We start from the raw sequence: 22756 nt of genomic DNA on the forward strand, positions 1-22756 counted from the left end.
GTGGAAATTTAGAAGAAAAAAATCACATGATGTGATATTTGAATAGTCTTTACTGTAATTGTAATGTCAGTGTCTGTAGACCAATAATTTTTCAAACAACAGTTTCCCAATTTTGAATGATTTCTTAGGTTATGTTCCTCAATAGTTCCAGATATATTGTAGCTATTGAATATAGATGCGCTGTCAGATCTTATGGTGATAAACTGTACTGTACCTCCTGCTCCACCACCTTTGCCACCACAGAAGCCCTGGGAGCACTGACTCTTCAGGTGTTCCACCTCCTCCTCCAGCCCGATGACTCTGTACAGCAAAGACTTGAAGCGCTCCGACTCATCACAGTCACACTTTGAGGTCTTGAGGTTGATTTGGTGCCTGAATACTATGTCCTTGTCCCCCTCCAGAGTAGGGCCCCCCTCCAGCTCTTGCAGACCTAACCCCTGGTCCTGCTGGTGAGGCATGGTCTGCAAGGCCAATTTACAGCCAGGGCTCTTGGTCAGGTCTATCTTATAGATGTGGCTGAAGGTGACTCCTTTCTCAGCGGGGGCTGGAGAATCTTCTGTCACATATGTGGTAGTGACAGTGCACAGTATGCCTATCAGGCAGAGGGCTCTTGAGAGCCAGTGAAGTCTAGTAGTCATGGCTAGATGGAAAAATAAGTAGAATAATTGGGGAAATTGATATTACACTCTTGACATACACACAGAGCCCTTGGCACCTTTTTGATCTATTAAGGTTTTTTCCAGAGAGAACATCACTTTATTTTACAAGGTTGATAAAGACTGATGTTAAAGAAGTCACATTCATTATAGTGCCGGCAGCCTATGTTTTACAAAAGGAACATGAACAATGTCGTAATTTTCAGCAGAAAGCCAGCAGTCATCACTCCGACTAAGCACGTTTTTATCCCATGTTACTAACCATGAATTGTGCTCATCCAGCCATAAGGGCTTCAAGGAGCATGGAACCCTGTCTTCCAAATTATGTCATGTTGACAGTGATGTCATCCAGCTTTTTGACTTTCTCGGAAAGAGAAATTATAGGCTATGATATCAAAATAACGGGCCAAATATATTTTTGAAACGACTTGGTTCAAACCTTTAGAGTGAATATAAGTGACCTCTTTCTCAAGCATGTTAGATTTAACCACTGCCTCTTTGGCACACAGTCATTTGAAAATTGGTAGTGTAGAACTTATAGTTGAGGTCTGAACTTGTGTGGTCTGTGGAAACTGAAAACCAAAATGAAGTGACTGTCTGCTCTGCTCTGCTCTACACAGAAAGAGAGGCCATGGTGCTTGACAACTGGAAAATCTGCACAGTAATAGCATACAAGATTAATAAAAAGCTTGGGTTACTTTTAAAGAAATGGTGATTGGACAATGGAATATGCATGAAGTGCAAAAACACTAAAGGGATAGTTCATTTGGAGCACACAATGTAAGACTATCGAAGAAGAGAAATGACTCAACCATGAACAAATACTAGGCTAATTTAACCTGAGCATAGATACTGTATATAGTATGTGCACTCCCCTACATATTTATTTGACCAGTAAAGCTAAAACTTTATATCTGTCTCTAGAATTCAGCATTTTGGATTTGAGATCTGTAACGTCTGCTTCCAACTCACACTTTCAAATACATAGATCCCCTGAACGCAGCTCACTTTCCAGCCCACTTTCCAGCTCACACTCTCCAACACATAGATCCCCTGAACGCAGCTCACTCTCCAGATCCCAATCACCTGAATTCTGATCACCTGTTCACACGCCTGTATGTCATTTACATACTGTATTTAGTTCAGTTCTTTGCACCCCATCATTGTGAGGTATTGTTTGTTATGATATACATTCTATTCGGAGCTCTGTTTATTTCTGTTTTAGTCCTCCCGTGTATCGTAGTTTTTGGCCATCCTCACTAACGAAGCCTTTTTGCCTATTCCCTACCTGTATTTATCAGATATCAGATTTCCTGTCATCAACCTCTTGCCTGATCTCCCGGACTACGATATTAGCCTTTTCCCTGCCTGTAATAATACTTTTTTGGGGTCCCTGTGTATGACCTTCTGCCTGCCCCTGGACACAGCTACCTGCTTCCTCCTGTGGTCCTAATAAACACCTGCTGCGCTTGAAACCAGCACTCTGTCTCCCATCGTACGCATTACAAGATCAAATGTTTTATATGAGAAGACAGTACAGAATTTGAGGCTATTTTTACTTTATTTGAGGCTATTTTCATACACACAGTGGGGCAAAAAAGTATTTAGTCAGCCACCAATTGTGCAAGTTCTCCCACTTAAAAAGATGAGAGAGGCCTGTAAGTTTCATCGTAGGTACACTTCAACTATGATAGACAAAATTAGAAAAGAAAATCCAGAAAATCACATTGTAGGATTTTTAATGAATTTATTTGCAAATTATGGTGGAAAATAAGTATTTGGTCAATAACAAAAGTTTGTCACAATACTTTGTTATATACCCTTTGTTGGCAATGACAGAGGTCAAATGTTTTCTGTAATTCTTCACAAGGTTTTCACACACTGTTGCTGGTATTTTGGCCCATTCCTCCATGCAGATCTCCTCTAGAGCAATTGCCTCCAAAGATTTTCTATGGGGTTGAGATCTGGAGACTGGCTAGGCCACTCCAGGACCTTGAAATGCTTCTTACGAAGCCACTCCTTCGTTGTCCGGGCGGTGTGTTTGGGATCATTGTCATGCTGAAAGACCCAGCCACGTTTCATCTTCAATGCCCTTGCTGATGGAAGGAGGTTTTCACTCAAAATCTCACGATACATGGCCCCATTCCTTCCTTCCTTTACACGGATCAGTCGTCCTGGTCCCTTTGCAGAAAAACAGCCCCAAAGCATGATGTTTCCGCATGTGGTTCTGGGATTTTTGCTCACCGTTCTTGTGATTATTTTGACCCCACAGGGTGAGATCTTGCGTGGAGCCACAGATCGAGGGAGATTATCAGTGGTCTTGTATGTCTTCCATTTCCTAATAATTGCTCCCACAGTTGATTTCTTCAAACCAAGTTGCTTACCTATTGCAGATTCAGTCTTCCCAGCCTGGTGGAGGTCTACAATTTTGTTTCTGGTGTCCTTTGACAGCTCTTTGGTCTTGGCCATAGTGGAGTTTGGAGTGTGACTGTTTGAGGTTGTGGACAGGTGTCTTTTATACTGATAACAAGTTCAAACAGGTGCCATTAATACAGGTAACGAGTGGAGGACAAAGGATCTTCTTAAAGAAGAAGTTACAGGTCTGTGAGAGCCAGAAATCTTGCTTTTTTGTAGGTGACCAAATACTTATTTTCCACCATAATTTGCAAATACATTCATTAAAAATCCTACAATGTGATTTTCTGGATTTTTTTTCTCATTTTGTCTGTCATAGTTGAAGTATGATGAAAATTACAGGCCTCTCTCATCTTTTTAAGTGGGAGAACTTGCACAATTTGTGGCTGACTAAATACTTTTTTGCCCCACTGTATCTGTCTTATTGTTTAGAAATGAAGGCACTTCATGTATCTAGTCCCCACATTTGAAGGTGTCAGTTGCAACACTCTTAATATCACCAATCAGGAACAATCTAAAATCATGTGACTCACACTGCACATTCTCAGTTTAGTCCTCAACCCCCATGTGAAGAAGCAAGACCCTGTGATAAACTCTGCACATGTTATTGCTAAAAGTCAGATTTTGAGTTAAGAAAGTAATTTTTGGGGCCAAATTTGTTTTGTGATGGCATCACCTGCTTTGTAATTCAAATTCACCAAACTTATTTCAGGTTTAATTTGATGTAAATTAACAATGCTAAAGTTTTAACATGTAGCTAAAATTGGGTAAGGGATAGTTTTAACATCTGGGTGCATCACTGGGAATACAAATGATGGGCCCACCAAGCCTGTACCCCAGCACTACCATACCATTGCCATAACTGTGACTCTGATTGAACATGTCCAACATTCACACACACACCACGCCTATCTCTCAAATTCACTCACACACACACCACAAACCTTCAGTTGTTAAGTTCAGATGCTGCTATGTTGTCAGATGTTGTTTAGTTGAGAAGGGCTAGTTAATGGAGTGTAAAAATAATTCACATTTTTATGATTTATATTATGACTATTATTTCTGCAAAACAAAATGCTAAACATTGCAATGTTGTTCTCGTGTTCTCAATAAATCCTTTCAATATCTTGTTGCATGTTGTGATTTAAGCATTTTTTCAAACTGTTATATTTCACCCCAAGGCCTGTTACAACTGACCCGGGAGATGTGGTAAATTGTAACATTTCACTCCTTGTCTGTTTGATTTAAAGACATAATACTTGTACAAATTTGTAGCAGACAGATGGAAGTTGTTCCTATCACATTTTGAATGTGGGTCATTGGGTTTACTTGATAGCTACCTACACAAATAGCTAGCTAGAACAAAGTGTTAATAAGATATTCATTTAAAAGGATTAAAAGCAATACCTAATAAGTATTTAAGTAGCTCAAACAATTTCTGAGAAATTCACAAAAAATAAAAAAAAAGTGTTACAACAATCCCCGGTTTCCCCTACTAGAAATGAACATGGGTAACTGTCCCAGGAACAATCTTTACCCACCTCCAGAAAAAAAGACAAAACCAGGGAAATTATATTTTCCTCCAATGTCGCCACTAAAACAATTTCACAAAATACACAGCATCAGATTAACACAAAAAAATAGCACATTATCCAAACAGCATGTCACGTGGAAGCCTTTAGCCTAGCGTATTTTCTTCACACAAAGTTGCCATAAATTCAAAGCACACGTATAATTGACACTGCCGGACTGCATACGCGACCCGAATGCAGTTTATAAACCCTACAGGAAACCCCTACAGCCTATAAAAGACCATGTGCCTCTTTGAGCTTTCATTGTGACTCTTCAGACATTTGATAGGCCCATGCACAATTCACTACATAGGCATCTCTGTCAGTGACATGAACTCTGTTAACAATTCAGAGGCATGAGGGAAAATTCTATCCTGTCCTAGAGCGTGGTCTATTTTCCTATCCAGTCCCAATCCCAATTAAACCCCAAATCCCAAATCATGCATAAAAATTCCTAACTTTTTTCTGTAATCCATAAATTGCATTATCAAAGCACGTTTCCTGTCTATCCATGCCAAAAGACCACTATAACATTTCCCCCACTTCTCTGTGCTGTCTCGTAGGGGAGACTGGGAATGGTAGTAATGTCTTTGTGATCAACAAACAGTATGAGAGTAGATATGAATATTTGTTCAACAGAGTTGGTCCCCATTAATATTTAAACTATTTCCATCTTCATATTTCCATTATTCATGAGCTGACCTTCTATCTGAATAAATCAATTCAGTTTTGACAAATATAGGAGATACAGTGCCTTCAGTGCCTTCGGATTGGAGTCCACCTGAGGGTAAATTCAATTGATTTGACATGATTTGGAAAGGCACACACGTGTCTATATAAGGTCCCACAGTTGACAGTCCATCTCTGCAGCACTCCACCAATCAGGCCTTTATGGTAAAGTGGCCAGCCGACAGACACTCCTCAGTAAAACGCACATGACAGCCCACTTGGAGTTTGCCAAAAGGCACCTAAAGACTCAGACCACAAGAAACAAGATTCTCTGGTCTAATGAAACCAAGATTGAACTCTTTGTAAAGGGAAAGGAGGATACCTAGTCAGTTGTACAACTGAATGCCTTCGATTGAAATGGGTCTTCCGAATTTAACCCCTCGCCTGAATGCCAAGCATCACATCTGGAGGACACCTGGTACCATCTCCATGGTGAAGCATGATGGTGGCATCATCGTGCTGTGGGGATTTTTTTCAGTGGCAGGGACGTGGAAACTGGTCAGGATCGAGGCAAAGATTAAGGGAGCAAAGTACAGAGAGATCCTTGATGAAAACCTGCTCCAGAGGGCTCAGGACCTTCACCTTCCAACAGGACAATGACCCTAAGCACACAGCCAAGACAACGCAGGAGTGGCTTCGGGACAAGTCTCTGAATGTCCTTGAGTGGCCCAGCCAGAACTCGGACTTGAACCAAATCAACCATATCTGGAGAGACCTGTAAATAGCTGTGCAGAAACGCTCCCCATCTAACTTGACAGAGCTTGAGAGAATCTGCAGAGAAGAATGGGAGAAACTCCCCAAATACAAGTGTGCCAAGCTTGTAGCGTCATAACCAAGATGACTCGATGCTGTAATCTCTGCCAAAGGTGCTTCAACAAAGTACTGAATAAAGGGTCTGAATACTTATGTAAATATGATATTTAAGTTTTTTATTTCTAATAAATTAGCAAAAAACTATCTTTTTTTTTTTTGCTTGGTCATTATGGGGTATTGTGTGTAGATTGATGAATATAAACTAAATTTGATACATTTTAGAATACGGCTGTAACTTACAAAATATGGAAAAAGTCGAGGGGTCTGAATACTTTCCAAAGGCATTGTATTCTGTCATTTGTTGAAGGAGGTTATCTAGCAAGCTTAGCAACTTTGGTCATTTGACTTTTGTTTGACTGGCATTAAACAAATTTTGTATGATTCGACGTGAGTCCTAAGCGCTCTGTGTGGAAATAGCCTTACTGTTGAAATGCGCTGAATTAATTGAGGAACATAATATTTATGAATGGCCTGTTTTGCAACTCACAACAATGTCATTGGCTATCAAAGACAGAGTAACTATCATTACAAAATAATAGTTTAATTTGCTCTGAAATCTTTACATAGTATCCTAACCAAGCCAACAAGGTGGCACAGCACCCCTCTTATTTTGGGAAAACCCTGGCAGAGTGACAATATCTTGGTTTTAAACGCTTTTAAATGTCACATTTATGCAGTATTTCCTAGGACTCTCGGGATAACATGAATTATTCCCAGTATTGAAACTTGGTAGATTTTTGTAAAATATTCATCCCTATTCGGTACTGTCGTCTCATATGAAACAATTGATTTCAATCCAAAATTATGGTGTATAGATACAAATTAAGAGTTTTAGCTTCATTGTCCAAATAAATACGTAGCATAGGGAAGTGTATATGAGAGAACAAATTATGCTATTAGATGGTTCCTTTAACATTGTATACCAGTATAAAGAAATCTACATCAATGAATATATCAATCATTCAACACTAACAACCTCATCTACAGGCTGAAGTAATTGCATTGGTGTCTGCTGTGACATGTGCTGCTATCTGAGGCTTGCCCATGTAGTCGTCTGAGGGATCTTGAAAATAAGTAGCCTAACCAAAGAAGGCTGGTGGAAGGAGAAATAGGAGGACATGCTGGTTATAATGGCTGGAATGGAATCAATGGAACAGTATCAAACACATCAAACATATGGAAACCATGTTTGACTCCGTTCCATTTATTCCATTCCAGCCATTACAATGAGCCCGTCCTCCTATAGCTCCTCCCACCAGCTTCTTCTGAGCCTAATCTGAAAGTGATAAGCGCAATGACATAGGTGTTATGGCATCATAAACAGCCTACAACATCAGTAACTTTGTCAAGATGTTCAGAGATTGACATAATGGCTTAGATGCTGCTGGCTGTCAGACACAGGGTGAAGAGTTGATGTTTTTGATACTACAGGCTGCCTCAATGTTGCTGGACCTCAGGAAGAGTAGCTGCTGCCATCCTTAATAAATACAAATACAAACTGAACATTGCAACTGAAACTTCCTTAGACACTGCTTTGAACCTTATAGGAAAGCTTCCATCCAATAGTAGAGTTCTCAGTGGCTCACGAATTGAGTATCAGTAGGCTATGTATTGGAAAAAATTATGTTGACTACGTTGCTAACGACTTACAGTAACTGTATAGAGAGAAATAACTCTGCCATGGCTCATTGGACAAAGCCTATGAGGAAAATTCATGTTGTTTTTGTAGGGTTTTGGGATAAATGCTGAAAATAAGGTCTATGGTAAACACAGGCTTAGGAGAACTTATATGTTTTGTGCCATGAGATAATCATCAGAATTTATGTAATGATAAAACACATATACATTGCATAAAGGCTTCATAATTCATAAAGGAAATGTTAATTGACTGCTATTATCTCATAGAACAAGACGTTTAAGGTCTCCTAAGCCTGTGTTAACCTCAGACCTTGTTTTATGTGTTTATTACAAAACCCTATTCTTTCCCCATTCATTTTCCACATTGGGATGGCTGAACGAACCAGAGGTAACTTATTCCCAGGTTTTAGGACTACAAGCTGGCAAGCTCTATTAGTGCCACTCCATAGTTCCACCATGTTTGCTGGTCCTGTGTCTGCTATTAAACTCAGTGGGTGAAAAACTTGAGGTCAGAGTAGCCAGACCATAGAGATTCAGACAGACTATGACTTCACATCTATGGCCATTCAGCCCCATTGACTTTCTGGCAGTAATTACAGTAGTTGGCACTGTGTCAGCAACCAGGAAATACAGTAGATCAGACCAGGGGGAAAGACCAGCGAGTCAATGACAGCCTTACAATAACCCACATCACAGGAGCATTTTACAGCCCTGTGGTATGGCACAAGGCGCTGGCGCACACAGATCCTTAACAAGCTCCTTTATAGCTCACTGTCAAGGTTTCATTTGATGCTGGCCATTTTCAGACTTTTATTTGTCTTGGAGAAGATTCCAATGTGGCCATCTTCCAGCTCAGCAAAATGGCTGCAACGGACATCTAAATCTCTGCAGGGCAGGAAAGGCAGGAACGATACACTAGTAAGCCTGAGGATTCTCCTCAATGTCAATCCATGGATGTGTTCCAAATGGCACCCTATTCCACCCTATAGGAAATAGGGTGCCATTTGGGATGCAATCCATGTGATGCGTGTCAGACATGGCAGAGCCGTAGCAGGCTCAAAAGTCTCCTCAGTTCCGCGCTCAAAGTTGGCATGGACACACAGGGGAATTACCTTCACATAACAAGGGATTCCAATAGTCAGACACAATGTCTGTCCTCTTTTCAGCCTCCATTTTCTTTGCAGACTTGTCGACTAGCTGTGAAGTTTGATAGACTTCCAACCAGGATTGGCAGGAAAGTACCTGAACAATTCCAGCATGCGTTGCAGACTAGCAAGTAGTGCTCAGAGTAAACTTCAAACAGCTATTCAAATAGACTCTCTAACGGTTAACAATCCTTATTTAATTAACATGTCTCCATTCAGCTACACTGATTGAAGTGGATTTAACAAGTGAGAGATCAAGAAGGGATCATAGCTTTCACCTGGATTCACCTGGTCAGTCTATGTCATGGATAGAGCAGGTGTCCTTAATGTTTTGTACACTCAGTGTAGATGCTCAACAGTGTTCCACTGGTTGGTCAAATTGAGCTTCCTCTACTCTTTGTTCAACCTTAAGCCTTGAGACCATTGAGACATGGATTGTATATGTGTACCATTCAGAGGGTGAATGGGCAAGACAAAATATTTAAGTGCCTTTGAACAGGGTATGGTAGTAGGTGCCAGGCGCACCAGTTTGTGTCAAGAACTGCAATGCTGCTGGGTTTAGGAAAGTGTCCTTAATGTTTTGTACACTCAGTGTACTCCTGGCATAAGAGGAGGTAGAAAGTGTCCCCTCACTCACTAACCAGAAATGCTTCAGACTGTGAATGCATTCAATCTCAGGTCCTCACAGTGACCTAATTTCCCTCCAAAATAAGTGTGCAGGGAAGAGAGAAAGAAAGGGAAGCAAGCAAGGACAGATGGTGTGCAATGCCCCATCCTCTCCTGAGACACATTAACCAATAGACAGACAAAAGGCAGTCTGCTCTTTTACGTTTCAAGTGGAATTGAATTGGACCAACAAGCCTGGGATGAGCTCAGAGCTCATGGTCTTTATGTGGTTGCAAACTTGCAACGTTTGTTGAATTTCCCTTTGCTTGTAGGCAGAAAAACCTGAAAGCAATTAGAGTAAGTCTGAGCTAAAACTCATATCCCTCTGCTCTGTCTGTCGGTCCTGCCATCCAAACCACAAAAACCTTGATAAGGTTACAAGAGCCCAGAAGTCACTCCATTGGCCTTATGTAATGGTCACATATTAGAAACCACCCCATTCATGGCTAGATGCAGGCAACGCTCTACATCTGTTGTTTGTTTTATCACTGCTTCCATGTCAACTTTAAGCCAGTACAGTAGCATTTCATCAAGTTGAGTGACCTGCAAGGACCATACATAATGTCTATGAAGCCTGCAACTGTTTATTTTCCTGGAAACTAAAATAGCACCTTCAATGAAAAGTTTTACATTAAAATAAAACCTGTGTTAAGCCCATAGTAAAGACATCTAATAGCATTCTAAAATGTCAGTTATGTCCCTACTAGATATGTCTGGCCAGCTGAGGTATCACGTGTTAGTGGTTAGTCTCATGCTTGACTGCCCGGCAGTTCAGTCTGGTTCCAGAGAGGCTGGAGTTCAGTCTGTGATGAGAAGGCAGGTTAATAGAAGGTCATGAATAGGAAAATGTATAATAAACACAGGTTATTTTCCTTAAAAACTGAAACTATTCAAGAACTTTGTAAAATAAACAAGGAAATGGACCTTTAACCGTATTGGGTTTGACGCCTTAGTCACAACTCATGTCGTTTTTGGGGGGTTGATGCAAAATATGAAAATAAATCTATCAACAGATTGCTTTTTGTTTCTTTCATCCATTTATTTTACTGTGTACCTTCTACTGAAAGAACTTAGCTTTGGAAGTTGTTATAATCATTTCATATCTTTGTTTAAAGGACTACTGTATGTTAACATCTCATTTGCTCTGATGACAACCATGTTTCCTGATCATATGCTGTATCTTATGATGACTCCTGAAACAGGAGTAACATTGCAAATGATTTATTCTGTTGTGAGTATGACTTTTTCGTTGTAATTACTTATTTCAGCAGTAAGTGTGAATCTCGCCTATACCTGCATTTGTTAGAAGAAAATTAAACAATATAATTGTGAAATATTAAACAGGTCATCCTATGAACAAAAAAAATGTGTCAAATCAAATGCAATCACTAACCAACACAACTCACAATCACAACACATTTGTATTCACATATTACAAAGCCTCTCAAAATGAATGCAGAATAATACAACAACGGTAACAGAAAGCAGTGTTTAACTTACCGTCGTAATTCCCTGTGACTCCGTCCTCTGAAAGCCTGAGAATCTGTCGCTCTATTGCTTCTCTCTCTGACACCTGTTGACAAGCTCAGAGCAGGAGTTTGAACGGGCCCTTATAACCAATGCCTCCGTGGCTCCTGCAGCAACAGTCTTTCCTTCAAGTCGTTAAATTCCATCTCCGAAAGGCCTATGGCCAATGGGAAGTAGTTTGGGAGTGTCTCTTCTCTTGCTCCTCAATCATGGAATGGAGAGCGATAATGAGAGTCATTCCCTCTTCCTCCGTCTGGGGCTAATCACCTACATCAACATGACCCTCACTCATGTTGCCTCTCACCCCTTCACTACCATTTTTTTGGTTTGAACTTTTTTACATGTTGTCTGTTACAGTAGCAGTGGTGGAAGAAAATGAATCACTTTGAGCAGGAGTAATATGTGCTGCAAGGCAACCAGAGACCGTTTGGATTTAGTGTTGAGCTCCTGCCAAGAAAAATCTGGAATTCATTAAAATAAAAAATAGATCTAGTCATATCTGTGAAGTGAATTAAATGTCCCATCAGATTAGCCATCCTTTATTAGTCTATTTGAAGTGTGAATTTGGATTAAGAGATTATAGACTTTAGTTACAATATGATTTTATGCATCATCACATTAACTACTAAAACGCGACATGTGGTCATCCTTACAAGGATGGATGGGTCTGAAATAAAACAAAAGAAAATACATTTAATCGTTTATACATACTGTACATGGTTTGGCTTATGCATACGGCAAACCATCAACAAGGAAAGACAGATATCTTTGTGGGAAAACAGCAGGCTAACACTTCTCCTAAGCTAGTACAAAACCACAAACACCACCATCAGAAATAGCCTTCAGACCATATTGTGCAACACTTCAAGAGACAATAGCAAACGATGGATAAAGTTACATCTATTGTACCAAAGTGTTTGGATTATCATGAATTGATTCCCTAAGTATTTAGATGAATTACATAAGAATATTTACACAAATACAATAGAAACCCATGCAATAACGTGAATTCACACCCACACATTGACCCACCCTTGTCTAATGGACATGCAGCATCACCAAAGGCTCCAGGTGTCAAGGTTGGTAATATTTTTCACTGGCATCTGTTTGTCTCTAAATATATAATATGGTATCACATTACTGTGACATAGCGGCTGTCTGTGAAATAGTTCAGTGAAACTGGAGCTGGAGCTGAGGCCAGGTGTGATGGTCTTTAAAGAACAAATACTTACTACTGATTGAAATCACAGGGTGGTGAAGGGTTAAGTTGCCCCTAGACACTGATCCCAGATCTGTACCTAAGGAACACTTTACCCCGGAGCTCACCGAGCTAGAGACTCACTGGTCTGCAGAAATGACTCAAATCAGATAATAGTTAGAAATGTCCCTTTTGGAACCATTCTGTGTGAAGATTCTAGAACAATCGGATGGCACATGATAAAAGCCAGTAGAGGCAATTAACTCTTCCTCTGAGTTGAGAAATAACCTTGGAACATTCAACTGAATGTTCAATCTTATCAAGTTTTCATGGCCCTTGGCATTATATAGCATGGTCTAGCATTGGATCATCTCCTCTGTAAAACATTGCTGAAACATTTGAGTTGGTGCATTCGGCCCTTAATGTCTGACGACCTATATCAGTTGCTACTCTTAAAGCCAACAGTTGGAGGTAGAAGGGAAGGGAATTTAGCTTGTATTCAGGAATGCACTAAGGATGTTAACATGACGTAAAATGAAATTAAGACTTACTTAATTCTTGCTAATGAATCTGAATCTTAGCAAGGGACTCAGCATGCACAGTGAAATTACAATGTTTTGATAAGGAAAGTGATGTGGGAGGTCTGGGAACAGAGAGCCAGGAAATAGCTGAAAGACTCACAAACATTGGCTCCATTTCTGTTTGGAGTAGGGGGATATCATCTGATAAAAGTACATACTACCGCCCCTCCCGAGTGGCACAGCGGTCTAAGAGTGCTAGAGGCGTCACTACACAGCCGGGTTCGATCCCGGGCTGTATCACCACCGGCCGTGATCATGAGTCCCATAGGGCGGTGCATAATTGGCCCAGCATTATCCGGGTTAGGGGAGGGTTTGGCCGGTGGGGCTTTACTTGGCTCATCGTGCTCTAGAGACTCCCTGTGGCGGACTGGGCACCTGCAGGCTGACTTCAGGTGAACGGTGTTTCCTCCGACACATTGGTTTCGGCTGGCGTCCGGGTTAAGCGGGTGGGTGTTAAGAAGTATGGTTTGATGGGTCATGTTTCGGAAGACACATGACTCAACCTTTGCCTCCCGAGCCCATTAGGGAGTTGCAGCGATGAGACAAGATTGAAATTGGGGAGAAAAAGGGGGTAAAATACAAAAATCTAATTGGTACTACTTTTTTAGTTACTATGTTCTTAGGATTGTTTTGAAAAGGCCTTTCATATGATGAGAATCCAATCGCATAAAACTTCTGTCCCTAATCATGAGCTCATAAGCGCAGAGAGATGTATTAATTAATTCAGGTAACATAATAGCCAGAGCTGCAGCTAGCTTTGCTGTTTGAGTTTGACTATTTAACTCTCCTGTAAGATCAACTACACACTTAAAAATGGCAGCCCACCTTTCAGATGTTTAAAGTAATGTCTTGGATTTAGGTAGTACTTCATAGCAGTTCATTTGAACAGTGTGAATGAGTCGCAGATGGCACGATTCCCCCCATGGATTCTCCTATTGGAAGTAACCCAGTTCTGACATTATTAAACTCCTTCAGTGGGTGACGAGAGCCAATAACAGGCCCACTAAGCAAAATCTCCGTAACCCTGAAGAGTAACGTGACGGAAAGGCATGTATTCCACAGAGAGGAACATTAACTGTCAACATGTAAATATGGTTACAATGTACCCGGGGAAGAAGTAGAGTACACTACAAAAGGCTGCTGTGTTTTAATTTTGTTCAACAGTTTTCTACATTGATTAGTCCCAGTCAGTCACGGTTTGAATTTCACGAGGATATTCCCAAATTCCCTTTTTGTTATTCACAGCCTCAAAGGAATGTTCATATCAGTGGCAGAATCTTGTTTCTAATCCTTTGCGCTTTTTTACCTCAATTTACACATTTTCCTCTCACAAGTACTGTATTTAATTTAAGCCATGTGAAATTCATTTTATCGTTGTTATTACTGTCACCCTTCCGCTAGCTGCTGTTCAGGTGGTTGGAATCAGCAGATAGGGTTGGCTGCTGTGTAAATACTGGGCATAATTTATGGAACACTTTTGTATGCTCTCCCTCGCACTTGTATTTCATCATGTTATTTTCTCCCCAGAAACATAAATAGCAAATCTCTTGATGGCAATATATTTCTTGTTAGGACAACCACATGTGAAAAGCGGCAAGGACTGCTCAGAAAAATACAAAGGCGTACTGTCAGTCTTTGCAATTTCTCATGCAAATTATCCAGTAACAACACAGATGTACTCCCTTGTAAACCTCATAAATGTCATGAATTACAGTTGTGTGTCTCTAGTAGAGTTTCAATGATACAAACTGCACACTCAATGTTGATATATGATCATCTCATGATGTTTCAAGCATTTTCTGAGAAGTTTAACAAGAAATCCAGGCACAGTAATTCCAAAAGGATGTAACCTTGACTGACACTCAATGGGGAAATCCTCCCTTACACATTTTTAGGTTAGACTGGTCCTCCTTAGATTAATTATCTTGTCATTATCATCAGAGTGTGTAAAGCTGTCATCAAGACAAAGGGTGTCTACTTTGAAGAATCTCAAATATAAAATATATTTTGATTTGTTTAACACTTTTTTTGGTTACTACATGATTCCATATGTGTTATTTCATAGATTGATGTAGAAAATAGTGAAAATAAAGAAAAACCCTTGAATGAGCAGGTGTGTCCACATTTTTGACTGGTACTGGTCGAAAGTTTCTTGCTTGAGCTTTAAGGATCTCACGTTGGTTCTGGTGGTCCCACCCTAAGTGAGTTAACAGACGCTGCTCTGAAACTATTCAGAAACGTAATGTTCCCCTTATCATTTTGTTTGGCATTTTGGATCAAATCAAATGAAAGTAGCTTTGTTCTCTGTGTTTAGATGGGATGAACAGTTACAGTGGGAAATGGAGTAGCCTGGGTTTTATTGTGATGCTTGGCTGTGAGCTTGCAGCTCACTGCTGTCTTTATATCCTTGTTAATGCCAAAAACAGTCATAATATGAGGAGGACAAAACATCCTTCGTCTAATGGCTATACATGAAGTGTCAAACAAATTATTCAACATTATCAAACAAATTGAAAATGTGTCAATTTAACAATGAAAACATATAACCTAGGCTCCTCCACAAAGCATGACTATAATGTAACCCCTCTTAGAAATTCAGATTAATCTGAACAGAACTACACCCTTTTACTTCGCCCAACAAAAGTTCCAGATCACATGATGTCTCCTCTCGATCATAGTTGACAACAACTGCAACAACAACAACATTATGTTTGATCGGATAGTTATCTATAAGAGATATAGGATATGGTCCATAATGACTATTAAGTTGAGGAAATGGAGAGGGCGAGAGACTCCTCTTTGGAACCCCTGAGTAATGACAGAGGGAGGTCTCAGGACTGCTGATTGACACAGCCTCTCCAGGGCAATGCTGCACATTCCAAAGGTTCTGAAGTCACCTGCCCCCAAGGCAGACAGTGCATAACCTAAGGAAAAATGCACATGCGGTATAAATGGCTATTGAACACCCTCATTTGAAACACCTACATTGGCTCTGCCATTAAATGGTTGGTTTGAATTTATGTCATGTTGGTCTGTCCGTGGATGTTAAAGTAGGTGGACACGTTGTTAGATTACTTTCACAGTTTATGTATGATTGCTTTGTCAATGATTGATTCAAACCTAAAAATAGGCCTGCACTGTTCCTTTCATTTGGCAGTCTTTCAGGGACATTTGGATGTAAATAATGGGCCTCTTGAATTTGTAAAGTACAGTAGCCAGGTCTGAAGTCTGCCTCCATCCCTGGTACAACCTTGACGACATCCTGCAGAATCTAAGGGTAATTTGTTTAACTGTGGGGTAGAAATAAAGATATGTGTCATTGCTACATTCTTTCATATTCAGGTACGCCTGTTACAGACCCTCTGCAATGGTGATAATTATGGGATTATAACAAGCCATATGAATGAGCTGATTATAATACACTCCAGCTAAATTAATTATTACCACCACTATGGGCACAGTATGCAGGCATTAGGCATTATTAGACTATCCAGTTGTTTTCCATTTAACGAAATGCTTATGCTTACGAAAGCGTATTTTAATTAGTACTACAGGATGGAATAGTATGCCCTTATTGTTTGGTTAGCCCAAACTGACATCCCCATCACACTGTAGATAATGCAACATGATGTATAGTGTTCAGTTTCTAGTACTCCATACACTTTTCTGTGGGAGGGGAATATGCCTAAGGAACGCTGGTGTGTTTATTATTAACCCTTTGTTGACTGCTTATCACACAGCTGCATTTTGCTCAGTGATGTCACTGCATAGCAGCACCAAAGAGGGTAGAGTTCCAGTATGTAAAAACTGTGTGCTAGCAACATTCTACCTGCAGGGTGACTCTGTGTGGTCTGTCCTCTGCAGCCGAATACACTTTATGTGTTGACTCAGGTAAAACCTAAACCTAAACAGTGTGGTTTAAACACCACATTTTACCCTTTGATCCTGAAAGTTTGCATTTTGTTTACACCTAAATCAGTCTGCTTTGTTCGATATCAGTGGAAAGAATGTCTAAACTCTTCTTGAGGAAGGTATTTGTGTTGAACTAGAGAGCTGGCTCGGACACTGATTAAGTCAATGTGGAGTGACGTAGTAGATGGGAGTGAATTGTGCTGCATTTTACATCAGGTCTTTTAAAAATACTACAACCATCTGAAACAAGGGAAACACATATTGTCTGAAAGTGTGTGGGTGAGGCAGGGTACTTTTAGGGGGCCTAAGTGAAAAAAATTGGGGGACGCCCCTCCCACCTTGCAGGTAAAACTTTTTATTGCCCTCCCATTTGATGGCCGAGGGGACAAAATACGTTTTTGAGTTTGTTTCCTGCAATTCTACACATTTTGCCATGGGGCGGAGATGTTTTACAGCTAAATTCCTGCTATTCTACACATTTTGCCATGGCTTATTGTTACGCCCTGACTTTAGAGAGCCTTTTTATTTCTCTATTTGGTTAGGTCAGGGTGTGATTTGGGTGGGCATTCTAGTTTTCTATTTCTTTGTTGGCCGGGTATGGTTCCCAATCAGAGGCAGCTGTCTATCGTTTTCTCTGATTGGGAATCATACTTAGGCAGCCTGTTTTCCACCCTAGTTTGTGGGATCTTGTTTTTGCATAGTTGCTGTGGAGCCTGCAGAACTTTACGTTTGTTTGTATTTTGTTGTTTTTTGGTGTCTCCGGTGCGCCTTCACAGCCCAGTGCGTCCTGTGCAAGCGCCCCACAGTTGCCGGGCTAGGGTGAGCATCCAGCCAGGACGAGTTGTGCCAACTCTACGCTCCAGACCTCCAGTCCTCCTCCACAGGCCAGTATATTCTGCGCCGGCTCTGCGCACTATGCCTCCATTGCGCCTTCACAGCCCAGTGCGTCCTGTGCTAGCGCCCCGCACTTGCCGGGCTAAAGTGAGCATCCAGCCAGGACGGGTTGTGCCAGCTCTGCGCTCCAGACCTCCGGTGCGTCTCCATTGCCCAGTATATCCTGTGCCCGGCTCCACGCACCAGGCCTCCAGTGCGTCTCTCCAGCCCAGTGCGTCCTGTGCCAGCTCTACGAAGCCTGCAGTGATGATCCATGGCATGAAGCCTGCAGTGATGATCCATGGCACGAAGCCTCCAGTGATGATCCATGGCCCGAAGCCTCCAGTGATGATCCATGGCACAAAGCCTGCAGTGACGATCCCTGGTCCGGACCCTCAGGCGACGGTCGGCAGTCCAGAGCCTCCGGCGACGATCCACGGTCCGGAGCCTCCTGCGACGATCCACGGTCCGGAGCCTCCGGCGACGATCCACGGTCCGGAGTCCCCGGAGACGATCTACTGTCTGGTTCCTTCGGCGACGATCTACGGTCCGGTTCCTCTGGCAATGAACTACAGTCCGGAGCCCCCGGCGACGATCCACCGTCCGGTTCCACTTATGCCATGTTAATATGATACCTTAGTGAGAGTGCCAAAGAAATTAAATGGGGGTCTGTCATGTCAAATTGTGTCCCCCTGCCAAAAAGTGTCCAGTCACTATGGGATTCGAGAAGCTATTATCGCACTTCGCTATATCAACGGTGTGATGAGCTAATGCGTTGAGATCATTACAGCCAAAATTACAATATTGTCAGCCCAGCTATGTAAACAAAGCTAATTTCTGCGACAATTTTGCTGGTTAAGATGAAAACATTGCTTTGAATTACTTTTGGGTACCTAAACATTTAAACAACATTAAAAACTGTACTTAGTTTTCAAATTAGCAAAGACAACTGTGCATTAACTTACCTTGCAGATCACAAAGTGAGCTCCCATTAACACTTCATTCATGTGCAAATCAGTTCAATTCATACACTGGCTTCTCTGGCTGGCATATTTTGATTTTGAGCTTCCCTTCCCTTGTCTTGTCTTGCTATTAGTCCTTTTATGATTATGTTTCCCAGACTCCACCACATGGCATAGGCATAGCTCAGTAATACAGCAGTACACTTGTAGTTGAATATAATGCAGGACACAACAGACAGTTGAATAATGTCAAACTCACGAATACCAACAGGGATTTACAACAATTCATTAAATGAACAACCTGTGTAAAAAACTACCTGGCAATGTTTTGTGGAAGAGGTGTGTCATGAACTTGTTGATTTTATTGTATATACCCGCATGGCAGTTACAGACTGAAATACATGAGTATAGGCAAACATCAACACAAACAATAAAATACAATTTAGTTGAGAAAACAGGAGTATGAATGACAAGTAAAGTACATAATATGAGATGGGGACTGTCTTGGGAGAAGTAGGGTCTGATATTTTAAAATCTCAGTTCCGGCGTGTGGGATAGAGAAAAGAGGTGGGTGCTACAAGTGGTTCTGACAGTCACTTTCCATCGACGGGCAGCCAGTCTCAGAGGGTGGACTTGAAGAGGGAGACTGTAAAGTCCAGGCACAGCTGTTTGCAGTGCTAGCGTATGTAGTGCATCAGTGTATCTCACTGTGCCCAGGATGATATGTCAAGGTCATGTCCATAGCAGATTAGATCAAACCACATGTAATGAAAAGTGGAATCTTGGAGGGTGGTTGATCATGGAGGACATCAAGTAGATCCAGGTCCGGGATGCGATAGGATTCTCAGAGCATGACAGAACCCCTAGAGGACATCAGGTAGATCCAGGTCTGGGGAAGGGATACAGTAGGATTCTCAGAGCATGACAGAACCCCTAGAGGATATCAGGTAGATCCAGGTCTGGGGAAGGGATACAGTAGGTGTCTCAGAGCATGACAGAACCCCTAGAGGACATCAGGTGGGTCCAGGTCTGGGGAAGGGATACAGTAGGTGTCTCAGAGCATGGCAGAACCCCTAGAGGACATCAGGTGGGTCCAGGTCTGGGGAGGGGATACAGTAGGTGTCTCAGAGCATGGCAGAACCCCTAGATCCTGAAGAACAGGAGCAAACCATCCGTGCGACTTATTTACCGACCTGTGTCTGTGCCGGTTTTGCTATATTTTTACCATGTCGGAGGGTATATCTGTGGTCAGTGGATGGTTCTGAAAATATATGCGTTGTTTGCATCACCAAGCAGTGTCCAGGAAATAATGAAATAAAACTGTTAGATGCTACCACCCCCTCTTCAAATCAAAACCAAACACGGATGTCAATGTTTGTGCTCACATGTGCCATTCTGCTTCCTGTCTGCGGCAACAAGATTTGGCAACATGTAATTAACTCACATGACGGGTTAGTGTTATACTGCTAGATCGAAATACAAAATCTCGGTCTTGAAGGCGGGCTAAGTTCAAGATATAGCACAAATTAATTGTATGTTTAGTTAACAACTGAATCTGATTTGTTCAGTGCTGTTCCGACACAGTTTACAGATAGAAAAGAAAGAAATGATACCTGTTTGAGAAGTGTTTGTTTCTTGAGGAGGGGTACGACTGGCAGTCGAAGTTGGAGAGAAAGCAGCCAGTGGTCAGACCTAGGAGGGAGGAGGGGTTGGGGTCGGGTCGAGTGCGCAGGTTGGTGGGCAATCGGACATCACTAGACACAGGATTTCATCTGAAGGAAGAGGAGATAACCACTAACAGGATGAGGACAGGAAGAGGCAGAATCAGGAGACAGGTGGGAGAATTATTCAAACTGAAGAGAGAGATAATAGGTTTTACATCGTCCTAATATTTGTCATTAGTGCAGATGTAGAAGACACAGGGAGAGAAAGCCATTTGGACAATTGAGATGTTACCCTTGTTTGTTTGTCACTCGTCATTTACTGATAGATAAATCTTGAGGGACAATCAAGGAGGAACAACATGGTTGTGGACGGAATTGCAGAATCTCCACATGAGACCTGGATGGAGTCTGAGGACAAAGTGAGAGAAAGGATCTCCGAAAGATTGAAGATGGGCCACAGGAAGATATAGGTGGAGCGCGCCCACAGGACTGAAAAACCCACCACCAGCCCAGCTGTTCTGGAAAGAGCCAAGAACTTGAGAGGAACATGTATCTTCCTCTACAAGGACTATCCTGAAGCTGTGCACCAGAAGGGGAAAGAACTGATCCCAGCCATGAAAGCTGACAGAACGCATGGGGACATTGCTTACATCAGCTATGACAGGCTCATTGTCCACCCTGCCTCCCAGAAGCCTGGAGGGGATGAGAGACCCAAGCCTATGGGTTCGTAGCTTCAACCCCGCAGCACACACACACATCAGTTGATTAATGGACTGCTGAATGTATATATTTTTTCTCTTGCTTTGTTTGCTCTTTTCAGTATTATGTGTATTTCTGATAAACTAACCAGGAAAGGCCTGAAAATAGTCCATTAATATTTGTAGCCTTAGAAATAAGGTTCATGAAATCAGTAACTTGCTAACACCAGATAATATTCATATATTAGCCATTTCTGAGACTCACATAGATAATTCATTTGATGATACATCAGTAGCAGTACAAGGATATAACATCTATAGAAGAGACAGAAATGCTCATGGGGGAGGTTTATCTGTATATTTTCAGAGCCATATCCCTGTAATGCTTAGAGAAAATCTTATGTCAAGTGTTATTGAAGTGTCGTGGTTGCAGGTTCACTTGGCACTTCTAAAGACTTTTATTTTGGGGTGTTGATATTGGCCACCAAGTGCTAACAGTCAGTATCTAAATAATAAGTATGAAATGCTTGATAGTGTATGTGATGTAAACAGAGAGGCCTACTTTCTTGGGGACCTGAATATTGACTGGTTTCATCAATCTGTCCACTCAAGAGGAAGTTTCTTACTGTAACCAGTGCCTGTAATCTGGTTCAAGTTATTAATCAACCTACCAGGGTGTTTACAAACACTGCAGGAACAAGATCATCCACATGTATCGATCACATTTTTACTATAACTTTTTTCTAAAGCTGTATCCATTGGATGCAGTGATCACAATATAGTGGGTATATCCAGGAAAGCCAAAGTTCCAAAAGCTGGGCCTAAAATAGTGTATTTGTTGGTCTGATGTGATTAATGAGGAGCATCCAGACGCTGCACTTGATGAATTTATGAAGTTGCTTCTTCCAATTATTGATAAACATGCACCTGAAACTGACTGTTAGAACTGTTAAGGCTCCATTGATTGATGAGCAATTGAAAAACGGTATGGTTGAAAGAGATGGGGCAAAAGGAGTGGCTAATTAGTCTGGATGCACATCTGACTGGCTTACTTACTGCAAATTGAGAAATGATGTGACTAAACTCAACGAAAAGAAGAAGACACTATATTATGAAGCCAAGATCAATGATATAGAAAAAACTTTGGAGTACTTTAAATGTAATTATGGGCAGAAAGACAAATTCAACAAATTCTTTCATCGAATCAGATGGCTTATTCATCACAAAACCATTTGATGTTGCCAATTATTTTAATTATTATTTCATTGGCAAAGTGGGCAAACTTTGGAAGAAAATGCTAACAACGAACAGTGAGCAATTGTATTCATGCATAAAAAAACAAATAATGAAAGAAAAGCATTGTATATTTGAATATTGTAAAGTTAGTGTGGGAGAGGTGGAAAAATAGTTATCGATCAATAATGACAAACCTCCTGGCATTGACAACTTGGATGGAAAGCTACTGAGGATGGTAGCTGACTCTATAGCCACTCCTATGTGTCATATTTTTAATTTTAGCCTAGAGGAAAGTTTTTGTCCTCAGGCATGGAGGGGAGCCAAAGTAATTCCGCTACCCAAGAGTAGTAAAGCAACCTTTACTGGTTCTAACAGCAGCCCTATAAGCTTGCTGCCAGCTCTCAGCAAACTGTTGGAAAATATTGTGTTTGACCAAATACAATGCTATTTCTCTGTAAACAAATTAACAACA

General features: G+C 41.3%; 1 protein-coding gene across 2 annotated transcripts in view; it reads right to left on the minus strand.

The window, feature by feature from the left end:
• LOC139377319 (tenascin-N-like) overlaps window positions 1–11310 on the minus strand; it is a 41473-nt gene extending 30163 nt beyond the window's left edge. Inside the window, exons 1-2 of one of the 2 annotated variants that reach the window (XM_071120337.1) lie at window positions 11134–11310; window positions 215–640 (exon numbers count right to left, since the gene is read on the minus strand). In XM_071120337.1, coding sequence (XP_070976438.1) covers window positions 215–638 — 424 coding nt within the window. In that variant the 5' untranslated portion in view covers window positions 639–640; window positions 11134–11310. The remainder of the gene's footprint in view (window positions 1–214; window positions 641–11133) is intronic. The other variant, XM_071120336.1, reaches the window with a different exon arrangement.
• Window positions 11311–22756: the final 11446 nt, after the last annotated feature.

The sequence above is a fragment of the Oncorhynchus clarkii genome, chromosome 20 (assembly GCF_045791955.1).
Source record: "Oncorhynchus clarkii lewisi isolate Uvic-CL-2024 chromosome 20, UVic_Ocla_1.0, whole genome shotgun sequence".
Taxonomy (NCBI): Eukaryota; Metazoa; Chordata; class Actinopteri; order Salmoniformes; family Salmonidae; genus Oncorhynchus; species Oncorhynchus clarkii.